This window comes from Syngnathus acus, chromosome 6 (assembly GCF_901709675.1).
Source record: "Syngnathus acus chromosome 6, fSynAcu1.2, whole genome shotgun sequence".
Taxonomy (NCBI): domain Eukaryota; kingdom Metazoa; phylum Chordata; class Actinopteri; order Syngnathiformes; family Syngnathidae; genus Syngnathus; species Syngnathus acus.
Window position 1 is genome coordinate 4,656,658 of NC_051092.1, and position 12,564 is coordinate 4,669,221.

At 49.4% G+C, this 12,564-nt stretch overlaps 2 protein-coding genes across 2 annotated transcripts; both read left to right on the plus strand.

Moving 5' to 3' along the window:
* Nucleotides 1-1,879: 1,879 nt before the first annotated feature.
* bmt2 (base methyltransferase of 25S rRNA 2 homolog) lies at nucleotides 1,880-4,405 on the plus strand. Its single transcript, XM_037254432.1, has 5 exons — nucleotides 1,880-2,126; nucleotides 2,831-2,972; nucleotides 3,104-3,232; nucleotides 3,456-3,573; nucleotides 3,648-4,405. The coding sequence occupies exons 1-5, from the start codon at nucleotides 1,976-1,978 to the stop codon at nucleotides 4,269-4,271; spliced, it is 1,164 nt and encodes a 387-aa protein (XP_037110327.1). The 5' UTR covers nucleotides 1,880-1,975; the 3' UTR covers nucleotides 4,272-4,405.
* Nucleotides 4,406-6,461: 2,056 nt separating this feature from the next.
* On the plus strand, nucleotides 6,462-9,785 carry tmem168b (transmembrane protein 168b). Its single transcript, XM_037254431.1, has 4 exons — nucleotides 6,462-7,939; nucleotides 8,032-8,174; nucleotides 8,354-8,628; nucleotides 8,746-9,785. Exons 1-4 carry the CDS (start codon nucleotides 6,806-6,808, stop codon nucleotides 9,273-9,275), a joined length of 2,082 nt encoding a protein of 693 aa, XP_037110326.1. The 5' UTR covers nucleotides 6,462-6,805; the 3' UTR covers nucleotides 9,276-9,785.
* The last annotated feature ends 2,779 nt before the right edge of the window (nucleotides 9,786-12,564 follow it).

Sequence of the window (12,564 nt, forward strand, 5' to 3'; positions counted from 1 at the left end):
TCCGATTGAAGTCTGGAAGCTCTACTACCACATGGAAGTTTAAAGACGGCACTCTTCCACCGAGGGCCACCGAGGAAAGCGGCAACGTAGACATCATCAACCTGGATGCGGAAGAACACAACGGCGTCTACACGGCGGGCGCAACGACCATCACAGTTGAGGTTACGGCGAAGGCTATCGTGGAGTCCAACCAGTCAGGAAACAAGATTGCGACGGAGTCAGGAAACAAGATTGCGACGGACAACAACAAGAGAGTTGTTGTGGTCAAAGCCAGCAGCAAAGCGATAACAGGCACACGATTCACCCTGGTTTGCGCCGTCACTGGGAGCAGCGCCACGGCCACCGTCGCCAACAACACCTACGAATGGCAGAAGGACGGCCAAGTGATGGTCAACCAAAAGGGCGCCACTGCGATCTTTCCGGCCCTCCAGAAGACGGATGCAGGCACATACGTGTGCAAGGTCGGCGCGGACCAGTCGGCCGGCTACCCCTTGACGGTGACCACGGCTGGGGGCGCCGTGGCGGCGTCCTACTCACCGGCGCTGCTGATGACGACGCTGAGCCTGCTGCACGTGCTGCTTCGCCTCGTGTGCTACTAGATCCCGGGACGGCGCCCGCCAGCTCGTCCCCGGCCGGGAGACGCCAGCTCGGGGCCCGTCCGGAACCGCCGCCATCATCGTGTAAAAAGTTCAAACAAGCAAGCGACCATTCTTTCTGTTTGTCCAGCATATGTCCACCTAGTAAGTAAAAACAAGCAAGCGACCGTTCTTTCTGTTTGCGCTTGGCTTTAGAATCAATCAATCAATCAATGAACTCCTGAAAATGTGTGTTTATGCAACACGCTTTCATGATTGAATGCGCATATCTAATGAAGGCAATGTTTCGAATTTGTCCAAAGAGGCCTTAGAAATGTACATACAGTTGATGGAATATGCTGAGTTAGTTGTCTGTCTCACTCGAGATAAAAGTCTTGCTCAATTAACCTGAATCATTTAATCATTCTCTCATTTTGCTGTGCATGCTTACTATAGTGCAATAAAAATACAAACGTTTTCACCAACGTACTCTGACTGATGATTCAAATGATACAAATTGTTTTTGGTTTGCGTATACGACTGAGCGATTTGGAACACAGCTTCTGGGTGGGTGTTTTTTTTTTTTTTGGTCACGCACACGCGCGCTGGGCTGTTCAGTGCACGAAGATGACCGGTACAAACCGACTGAACGCGTCAACGCCTTTATTCTGCTTCAAACAAGTTTACAGTTGAAAGAATGGCTCACCTAAAAGTCAACTAAATCGTTAGAACACATCTTATGTTACTTCAAACCAACGAAGAACTCAATGACGTGTATTCAATTAAAGCGTGTTTTTACGTCCACACTTTACTTTCCACATAAGCGCAAAAACGCCATCGTTTGGCCTCAACGCTGCAAAATGTGCTCCCGTGAGATTATCTTGCGCAATAGTCAAGAGGGAACAACAGGTGGCAAGCGCTAAAGAAACAAGAAAAAACGTTAGAATTAAGCCGATTGCCGTCGACGTGACCACGCCATGCAGACAGGAAGCGGCGCTAGTTATGGTTCGCCCAGGGCGCAAAAGCCAGGACCGCCTCTGGAAAAAAGGGATGGAATTCAAACACGCTCCGTTGATTAACCAGGTGATTATTAGTGTTCTTGGTTGTCTTTGTGCCCTAAAACCGGTTTAAGGTGTGAGCGAGCTATTCGGCTGCTTATACAGCTGAAGCCAAGATTTACGAGGTACTTGAACGTGACACGGGAGAAGCGATGGTTTCCTGGTTTGTGATTGGATATCAGGCTGTCACTTCTGAGCACATGTCAGTCGCAAGTAGCCAATCACCTTGCTTGTTCTTGGCACGTGCACCGGCCGGCCGATGCTAAGCAGCTGTGTCGGAGGGGAGAAAGAGGAAGCTCAGGCCAGCCAGACATCAGCAGCCGAGCTTGCCGGACCGGTGCGATGGACCCCAGCGACGACGTTGGGACGGAGAGACACCGGGCATCCTTCTGCGTGCCCATTCCAGACGCATCCTCGGCTAAGAATGAACAGGAGAAGCTGTCAGGGGTGGTGAAAAACGTCCACCGAAAGCTCCGCAGGAAATACAGAGAAGGTGAGGCCCTCTTCGTCTGCGTTTGGACAATCGAAGGCTGGCTAGCTTCTCAAAACGACGCACAAACTCTCTTAGTCCAACTTTGGAATGATGTGACATGTTATCGTGTGTGAGATTTGAAGTATCGGCTGTCGTCGACTCTAGGCTGCGGTTTTTGTTTGGTTTGGTTTGGTTTTCCACCGAGGGAGGCCAGCGAAAGCATTGACAAGTCAATGAAACCGAAGCAGGCTTGCTAACGTTTGTGCTTAAGCGTGACTTGACGCTGCAATGATCGGCAGCACTTCAACAACTTGCTTCGTAGGCCTCGATTGAAGCGGATTGAACCATCCCTTCTTGTTTTTGGGTCATGCATAGACTAGTATGGCTAGCGATTGAATCGTCGTCTTTAAAATGTTCCGACAGGATACTGGCCATTTAACTAAACCAATGTTAAACATGAGCAAGCACTTGACTAAATATTAGCTCATAAGTGAGTCTGGACAAATATCTGTTGAAGAACAAATAAAAGCACTTTTGAGTTGCCTTCCTTCTGCTCTTCATTTGCTGAATCCTACTTTCTGCCTTCAATGTTGTTTATTCCTTTTCCCCATCAATTCCCGTGGACGCCTTGCGACTCGGAAAATGCCCTGGATTTTGCAACCTTTGTCCCGAGCAGCCGACGTCGCTTCTGTCGTCACGCCTCTACCTTTTGCTTTCCTTGACAGTGGGCGACTTTGACAAGATCTGGCGCGAGCACTGCGAGGACGAGCAAACGCTGAGCGAGTACGCCGTCGCCATGAAGAACCTCGCCGACAATCATTGGGCTGTCAACTGCGAAAAGGAAGGACGCATCGATTGGTGTCATAGGTGAGACTTACTATTAAGGTCGATTGGCAACCTACTTACTTGGCCCACAATTTAAAAATAATAAGCAATTGCAATTTGTTGGTTAATGAAAAGAGCGCTATCGTTGAAGACGCTGCTTGTTGTCTCGGCAGTGTCTGCCAGGAGTATTTTCGAGATGGTGGCATGAAAAGAATGTTGGAGAAAGATGAGAAAAGTGCCTCCTTCTCCGCCGGTTCGACTGAAGCGCCTGCGAGTGGACGGCCGTCTTCTTCTATCCAAAGGTAAGACGAGTTCTGTGTGCAAAAGCTTGCGTTTTTTTGACACGAGTCCAGCGCGCCCTGCATTTGCATATTTCGGTGCTCTGTTCTAAAATGGCGGCCATGTCCCAGCTTAAAAGAAAGTAGTAAACATTTGACACATTGTTTGGGAGACTTGAGGTATTTGTATGCCGGGGAAGAGACAGTGCAAATGTTTTGAAAGAGAAGGTGTTGTTGTGCGTTGCAGTCCGGGCGGTGCTCATGTGGGGAAGATTCGGCTCCTGGATGTGGGCAGCTGCTTTAACCCTTTCAAAAAGTTTGACGGGTTCCTCACGGTCGGTATTGACATTGTGCCTGCGGTGGAGGTGAGGGCGTCTTTTCACGTCATTTCTCCGTCCCGATGACGCTGACGTCTGCGCATGCTCTCCTTTGTCTTCAGAGCGTGTACAAGTGCGACTTCCTCAACCTTCAGCTCCAGAGGCCGCTTCAGCTGACGGGCGAGGCGGTGGAGGCCTTCCTTCGCCACCTGCACAGCCCCATCGACGCCCTGCCGGGCCGCCTCTTCCACGTGGTGGTCTTCTCCCTGCTCTTGTCTTATTTCCCGTCTCCCTACCAGCGCTGGATCTGCTGCAAGAAAGCCCACGAGCTGCTGGAGCTGCACGGCCTCTTGCTCATCATCACGCCCGACTCCTCCCACCAAAACCGCCACGCCCTCATGATGCGCAGCTGGCGCGTGGCGGTGGAGTCGCTGGGCTTCAAGCGCTACAAGTACGTCAAGTACTCCCACATGCACCTCGTCGCCTTCCGCAAGGTGTCGCTGGCCACCAGCAGCGACCTGGTGTCGCGCAACTACCCCGAGATGCTCTACATCCCCCAGGACTTCCACCCTGCCGAGGAGGACGAGGGCGGCGAGCCGCAGGCCCGCTCCGACATGGACGACGAGCAGCTGGCTTGGGCCTTCGCCGAGCTGCCCGACGCCTGTGACTCGGATTCCGGCGAGAGCCAGAGCGGCTCGCTGCCCGGCTTCCAGGAGCTGGAGGACCCCATCCTGCTCCAGACCTAGACCACACTCTTGTCGCGCTTCAACTGCTGCGCTGCCAAACGTAAACCGGCTGCATTCTCCTCGCCCTTCCCTTCCTTTCCCCTCAAACCACTTGCACAGTGTGAAAGAGATATGTTTACGCAATATTTTCTGAGAACACCCTCGCTCGACATATATTTTGATAAATAGATTGACTTTTTCTAAGAGTTGGAAAGCGAGCGCCCCAAATATATCAACGCCTCATGCTCTCTTGACGTCCAGCATCATCTTCCGGCGTGTCCGCGTGCTGACAGAGCGTGGACGTCGAGCCGCTTTTTAGCAAGAAAAAAAATAAAAAGACAACCTGACGGTCAGTGAAGAGACTGAAGAAGAGGACACTGACGGGCTAGCTGAAAAATGTTAAGCGCACTCTTCTCAAAGACATTGGTGTTGCCCGGTCTTTTAAACCATATTTGCATCCTTAACAAAAAATGTGGTGTTTGTAGCATTTTAGGATCATGTAACTGGAGTATTCTACTAATGTGACGTAAGTGTGTGTTGCTCATTGTGTCACAAGGTACTAATGTTTTGAAGTAGTCCTGTTTTTGGGAGAGCCTATATCGCTTACCTTTCGTATCTTAGTTTTTGGTTTTTAAGCAGAGAAATGATACAAATGTGTTGCTGCCAAATAGACTGATTGCAGTAACTTTGCGGCTGTAAATCCAGCGTAAGCAACCAATGAGCAAGATCCAGCCAGCCGTTTGATTTCAAAACCCAACTCAAACCACATTTCAAGCACAAATGCTCACGATAGAACAAAAGTGTACGCAAAAAGGTTGCTCATTCTGGTTGGAAGTGTCCTGCTCCCTCAGACTGAAAATTCACCTGAACTGAAAACGTTTGCACTAGTTGAACCTCTGAAACAGGTTTGAGATGATTTTTTTTTTTTTTTTATTAACCTTTAACGCAATAGATGCTGCTGAGGTTTTTAAGCTAATAGCTAACGATGGTGTTTGTTGGGTTTGTGCGTGTGAATGACGGCGTACTGGCACTTTATCTCATTGATCCCAAAGGCCGTCGCAAATTGACCTATTTTCTTACAATGACCAGCAAGATGAGAAAGCGGCACGTCTGGAAGTGCTTTTAGATACCATCACACTCTTAAAGATGTCACACTTGGGCAGCACACAAAAGTTATTCTTGTCATCTAATACATGTTCATACGGCTTCTGTTTCTGAATAGAGCATCACTCAAAGTCAGTGGTAGTGTTATGACGTGGTGCAGTAGTCTTCCAGTCTTTCCTTGAGACTCATTTGCATGGTTTATAATCATCAAACGTTTTCAACAGTTTAGAACAGTGGTTCTTAACCTGGGGTCGATCGAACCTAAGGGTTCAGGGGGTCGGTCTCAGGGGTTGGGCAGAGCCTCCACTGCGGAGGTCCGAACACACCTGAATATCGCAGAAGTCACACTGATATGCTGGTATGTAATTTGTTGTGAGTTGATGCACGGTGTTGGTTTTGTTCTTTGAACAAGGTGATGTTCATGCACGGCTCATTTTGTGCAGCAGTGATAAACATCTGTCTTGAATTTGAAGGAAAATATATTTATATATTTTTTTGTCACTAAAGAGGGGTTCAGTGAAGAACTGGTGGGGTTCGGTACTGCTAACAAGGTTGGGAACCACTGGTTTAGAACAATGTGTGCTTCTTGTATGGTTGTGTCTTTTATAAATGAATGTAAGTGGAAGGTGTCTGTGTTTTCTTATGGAGCAAATTATCCAAGCCAATTTGTACTGTACATTTATAAACTTAATCATCTAATCATACACCTTAGTGCACTAGCTTTGCTGAAATGCACTATATTGCATTTTTAATGTAAGATAGATTCTGAACAATGACTCAAAAGTAGCCGTTTTAGAAAGATAGGACTTCTTAACACAATTGTGGCCTTGTTTTTAGAACGGAAATCTATCATTTATTCACAATTCTGTTGCAAATGTTCCTTTGTATGCGTTTGCTTTCATTCTTATGTTCAGCTCAAACCAGCTTAATGATGTACTTTCTTTCTGTTAAATGTCAAACGTATTTTTTTTTCCCGTTTGGTGAAGCTTTACTTTTTTAAAACCTCTGAAAGTTTACCAACTTAAAGCTACTCTTGGGACTTTATTTATAAAGTTCGTGACGAATAAATAGTAGCGTGCGCTTTCTTCGGAACTTTTCGGTGCTTCGCACTTTCCGTAGACAGTGCTCATTCGTCAATCATGGCGTTTTGAAAACTTTCGACGCGTCGGAAGTTCCTGAACTGAAATGCCTTCACCAAAAGGCTACAGGTCCGAATCTTTCCAATTAGCGACAGAAAATGCCACTCTCGTAACTTAACGACGATCGTTGTTATGCACGCTAACGTCAACCCGGCGAAAGATGGTAACTTCAGCTAGGCTAGCCACTTTTGCCAAGTTAGCAACGTAGCTAACCTTTGGCTCTCTCGCGACGTCCATGTCCTTAAGTAAAGCGAAACGCCCTATTGAAATACTAACGCGCCTGTTTTGAGCGTGAATAGATATATATTCATAATGTGGCGTTTTCTGCGGTACTGCGTCAGCCACTGGCTGCAAGCGGCGATGACCCGACTCGACGTTCAAGGGGAGGGGAGCGTGTGGTCTTCGGTCCGCTGCCTGGGCTACATGTCCGGCCTCAACCTGCTGGTGGCGCTGTGCCTAGGCCTCTTCGTCCGCTGGGAGGAGACGGCCGACTCCACGCTGCTGGTCATCTTCATCTTGGCTCTGCTCGTCCTGCCGCTGGCTGGCGGCTTGTACTGCTACTTGGGCACGGAGCGGCTCAGCCTCAGCCTCCTGCATCTTTGGTTCGGCTTCCTTCTGGGTCTCCTGTGCTTCGTCAACAGTCCTGAGCTGGAAGGCAACAGCAAGGAGCAGGTGGCCAACGGTCTGCTGCTGTCCAGCGTGTCCCTGAGGACTCTTTGGGCTCTGCTGGAGAGGATGCTGGGCTACGCCAGGCACCGGCCCGCCTTCCTCACCTCGGCCGAGCGGCTTCAGCTGACGGGCTTCGCCGCCGCCAGTACGGCGCTGCTCCTCCACAAAGCCCTGAGCGTCACGGTGCTGGCCGTGGCCCTCTCCGCTGTGGTGGTTGCCCTCAGAATGAAAGCGATTCTGGCGTTGACCAACCTGGCGTGCTTTGTCGCCATCGGCGGCGACTTCTTCCTGGCGAGCCTCGGAGTCCGGACCAACGCGTTTGCCCTGGGATGCTTCTTCGGGCTGCTGGTGTGCGAGCCGCTGCTCGACGTCTACTTCAGCGGCCTCTCGGTGACCGAGCGTTGGCAGCCCTTCCTGCACCGGAGGGGCTTGTGGCGCCGCCTCACCCTGCTGCCTTTGCTGCTTCTGGAGGTCACCTTCGTTGTTCTGGCAGCACAGGTGCTGGGTCGCCTGGACCGCTGGTACCTAACCATCCCGGCGTTGGCAGCATGCACGCTTTTCTGGGCCGTCTGCCACTTGGTGTTCTTCATCAGCCTGTGGGGCTTTCACAGCAAGCTCAGCGACTGCCAAAGAGTTTGCCTGAGCCAGGCTTGCGGGGGCAGCGGGCTGGATAAGATCATGGCCTCCAAGGGCATGAGGCACTTTTGCCTCATCTGTGAGCGCCTGCTGCGCTTCACGCTGGTGTCCACCGTCGCCCTCGCCGCTCTCTCCTGGCAGGTAAGTGGCAGCGGCTTTGATGTATCCGCATGTGATCCAGTTGTCTTGTTTGAGAAGTTCACTTGGCTGAGCTTTGTGTTTGTTGCACCCAGGCGTCCAGCAGCATCTTCTTGAGCACCTTCCTGCTGGTTCTCCCTCTGGAGTCCGTCTTTCACGGCCTGTTCCACGAGCTGGGTGGCAGCCTGGGAGGAACGTGTGTGGGCTACGCCATGGTCATACCCACCAACTACTGCAGGTACGACGCATGCCACAGCAAATATTGCATTGTCAAACGTTTCACCCTTAAAACATAGACGACTCTCCAAGTGCTACAGTACCTTTTATTGAAACTCCACAGAAAACAAATCAGCCCAAAAATTCACACACACAAAAATCCACGTTAAAATGTCGCTCTGCAAAATGTTTTCCATGCAGCCCCGACGGGCAGCCTGTGCTGCTGCCCCCCGACCAGGTGCAGCACCTCAACCTGCGCTCCACGGCCATGCTGAGCAATATCCAGCGTTTCTTGGCCCAGCACCTCATCGAGACGTTCGGCTGCGACTACTCCACCGGCGGCATCACGCTGGAGGCGCTGCAGGCCAAGCTCAAGTCCTTCATGGATCTGCGCACAGCCGACGGGCCGCGCCACGACACCTACCTGCTTTTCTACAGCGGGCACACGCATCGCAGCGGGGAGTGGGCGTTGGCAGGTCTGTTGTTATCATGATGTCACACTTGGGTCCGGGCGCCAAAGCGCGAGTCTTCTCGACTCGTTTTTCTTTGACTAATTTCAATCCAAGTTAACGGTTGTTCTTTGTCTCTTGAAGGCGGGGACACGCTCAGTCTGGACCAGCTGTTGGACTGGTGGAGGGAGAAGAACGGCACCTTCCCCTCCCGCCTCATCCTGGTGCTGGACTGCGACCACTCGTCGGCCATGGTGAAGGCAGCGCGGCGGGTGGAGGGCGTGCACGTGGCCGTGCAGGGCGCCACGCCGTCTCGGCCCGCCGAACTGCAGCGGGGGGACTTCCTGTCGCACTGGGTGGCGTACAACTGCGACGGGGACGGTGGCGTCCCGTGGTCGCGGCGGGGTGGGGCGCCGCCGGCCGTCTACGGCGTGTCCCGCCGCTGGGGCGACTACGTGTTGCACCTGCCCACCGGCGACGACCTCACTGACCACTGGAGGGCCTACTTTCCCCGGGTCACCTACCCGCTGGTCCGCCTGGCCTTGTGGTGCGGCGGGCTCAGCCTGCTGTGGCCCTGCAGCGCCTGCCTCAGGTGCCTTAAGAGGGTCAAGCTCAACTGGTTTCCTCCCGCCATTCTGGACACCGGACAAGGCTTCAAACTGGTCCGATCTTAGACAGGGAAACCGCCTACAGCCTTTTTGTTACATCGGCAGCTTTTCTTCTTACCAACCGGCATCCATTTTGTTACTGACCACAAAATATAACAGGGGCCTACCTACTTCTTCTTGCCCAGTCAACCAAGATTCGCTCCAATTCAAAGTCAAGCAATGTAGAAAATTGTGCGAGTTGGAGGCTTGATGCTAGTTTGCACTCGTTTTTTTGTTGTTTTTTTTGTACGTGTTTACAGTGTTTAGCAAATGTATTGGACCAGAAAACACCATCCGGCATCTTGAAGCGCTTGAACTTTAATTTGCTGCCGTCATCAAGGCATAATAATGTGTTTTGCTATTTATTTTTCCTTCTTTTGAAAAGGAATAACTATATTTTAGCATTAAAAATATGATTGGTGTTCAAAAGCAAACAAAAATCTCACCAGTTACAGGTGCTGTGTGGCCTCAAGCTTGCATAGGCGGGTCCAATACATCTGTCAAACATTAATTTTGCTCATATTTGTCAAATACAAATTCCCAATGTGCCTTTTTCCAACTGTGATGACACCAAAGTGTTGCTGATCTTTGCACACATTTAAACGCCAAAGTGCTTTATCAACAGCTACGAAGACCTCAACCAGCCTTTTTAAAACAACTATTTTTAAAATATATTTCTAATATTGTATCCTTACACTTGTTTAGCTCAGTGTTTCCCAACCTTTTTTCATTCACGGGACACCTTTTCATTGGAAAAAATCTCGAGGCACACCACCAACAAAAATCTGTGAAGTGTTACACCAGCTTCTATATTGAAGTCAGTTATATTACAACAAAAGACAAAGTTCTATTCCTATATATATGGAGAGTCGAATAATTGAATACAAATAAATACTAAATATTCTTTAAATTGTATTTCTTTTGTCAATAAAAGTGACAGGTTTTGAAAAAAGGTTTTAGACAGTGTAAGGAATAAACTATTGAAAGTCATTGTGATCAAAATCCAAAAGAATCAATATGGCTTTGTTTACTGTTTTAGACTAGCTCTATAAAATATTGCGGCATTAAGAACAAAGTCACTTTTAAAGACACTCTGCTGTTCTGACAGCGGCTGAGTGGCTATCACAGTCGAGGTGTTTCGACTTGGCTGTGTATTTTACGTTGGTGAAACATGCACAATCCAGGTTCTCCCGTTGAACTACATGCTCTCATTTCCATCGGACCGAAAACGCACCACAGCCGTCATAGTGTCAGTGTGAGTAAAAGCACACAGCAACTAGTGATGTGCATTCCAGTTCTTTTAAATGAACGGAATCTTTAGAATCAGTTCATTCAAAAGGTTTGTTCAAACGAATCCTTCAACAAAGCGTTCCCCCCCACCCACACACACACAGACGCACACACTGAACAGGAAGTTGCGTCACTGGCTCGTCTCGTTCGTGAACGGGAAATTACGTCACTTAAAGTCCCTCCTCCATCTATCACTCGCTGCTGATTAGTCGTTCGCGAAGATTCACGAGTGAGTGACAGCGTTGCTGCTATACCAGCCAACACACGTTATGCCGACATTGTTTTAATTTTGTATTTGTTGGGTTAGGGTTGATGGTGTTATGCTAATAGAGTGTCGGAATGACGTCACAGATCAACCAGCCAATCAGAAAGAGGGGGTGAGGGCGGCGGGTGTGGCACTTTTCACTTAAACCAGGGGTGTCGACCTCCAGTCCTCGAGGGGCTGCGTTCCAATATGTTTTCCAAGTTACCCTCGTTAAGCGCACCTGCGTGAAAAGTTTTAGCTCCTTTCACGTTCCGCAGGAGCTAAAAGTTTTCACGCAGGTGCCCTTAACGAGGGAATCACACGGACACTCCATTAGGTACACCGCCATTTTCAAGTGTACTTACTAACAGGTCACTTTATTAGGGAAATATCATGGTCAAAGGTCACAGGTGTCAAGCTCTAGTCCTCGAGGCCACGTTCCAATATGTTTTCCAAGTTACCCTCGTTAAGCGCACCTGCGTGAAAAGTTTTAGCTCCTTTCACGTTCCGCAGGAGCTAAAAGTTTTCACGCAGGTGCGCTTAACGAGGGAATCACACGGACACTCCATTAGGTACACCGCCATTTTCAAGTGTACCTACTAACAGGTCACTTTATTAGGGAAATATCATGGTCAAAGGTCACAGGTGTCAAGCTCTAGTCCTCGAGGCCGCGTTCCAATATGTTTTCCAAGTTACCCTCGTTAAGCGCACCTGTGTGAAAAGTTTTAGCTCCTTTCACGTTCCGTAGGAGCTAAAAGTTTTCACGCAGGTGCGCTTAACGAGGGAATCACACGGACACTCCATTAGGTACACCGCCATTTTCAAGTGTACCTACTAACAGGTCACTTTATTAGGGAAATATCATGGTCAAAGGTCCGGGTGTCAAGCTCTAGTCCTCGAGGCCACGTTCCAATATGTTTTCCAAGTTACCCTCGTTAAGCGCACCTGCGTGAAAAGTTTTAGCTCCTTTCACGTTTCGCAGGAGCTAAAAGTTTTCACGCAGGTGCGCTTAACGAGGGAATCACACGGACACTCCATTAGGTACACCGCCATTTTCAAGTGTACCTACTAACAGGTCACTTTATTAGGGAAATATCATGGTCAAAGGTCACAGGTGTCAAGCTCTATCCTCGAGGCCGCGTTCCAATATGTTTTCCAAGTTACCCTCGTTAAGCGCACCTGCGTGAAAGGTTTTAGCTCCTTTCACGTTCCGCAGGAGCTAAAAGTTTTCACGCAGGTGCGCTTAACGAGGGAATCACACGGACACTCCATTAGGTACACCGCCATTTTCAAGTGTACCTACTAACAGGTCACTTTATTAGGGAAATATCATGGTCAAAGGTCACAGGTGTCAAGCTCTAGTCCTCGAGGCCGCGTTCCAATATGTTTTCCAAGTTACCCTCGTTAAGCGCACCTGCGTGAAAACTTTTAGCTCCTTTCACGTTCCGCAGGAGCTAAAAGTTTTCACGCAGGTGCGCTTAACGAGGGAGTCACACGGCCACTCCATTAGGTACACCGCCATGTTCAAGTGTACCTAATAACAGGCCACTTTATTAGGGAAATATCATGGTCAAAGGTGTCAAGCTCTAGTCCTCGGGGCCGCGTTCCAATATGTTTTCCAAGTTACCCTCGTTAAGCGCACCTGCGTGAAAAGTTTTAGCTCCTTTCACGTTCCGCAGGAGCTAAAACTTTTCACGCAGGTGCGCTTAACGAGGGAATCACACGGACACTCCATTAGGTACACCGCCATTTTCAAGTGTACCTACTAACAGGTCACTTTAT

What these genes read in the sequence shown, in the direction of transcription:
- tmem168b (XM_037254431.1), top strand. Translation starts at nt 6,806, where the DNA reads ATGTGGCGTTTTCTGCGGTACTGCGTCAGCCACTGGCTGCAAGCGGCG. An exon ending in TCGCCGCTCTCTCCTGGCAG is followed by an intron (nt 7,940 to 8,031) that starts GTAAGTGGCAGC and finishes TGTTGCACCCAG; the next exon opens with GCGTCCAGCAGCATCTTCTT. An exon ending in ATACCCACCAACTACTGCAG is followed by an intron (nt 8,175 to 8,353) that starts GTACGACGCATG and finishes TTTTCCATGCAG; the next exon opens with CCCCGACGGGCAGCCTGTGC.
- bmt2 (XM_037254432.1), top strand. Translation starts at nt 1,976, where the DNA reads ATGGACCCCAGCGACGACGTTGGGACGGAGAGACACCGGGCATCCTTC. An exon ending in CCGCAGGAAATACAGAGAAG is followed by an intron (nt 2,127 to 2,830) that starts GTGAGGCCCTCT and finishes TTTCCTTGACAG; the next exon opens with TGGGCGACTTTGACAAGATC. An exon ending in ACATTGTGCCTGCGGTGGAG is followed by an intron (nt 3,574 to 3,647) that starts GTGAGGGCGTCT and finishes CTTTGTCTTCAG; the next exon opens with AGCGTGTACAAGTGCGACTT.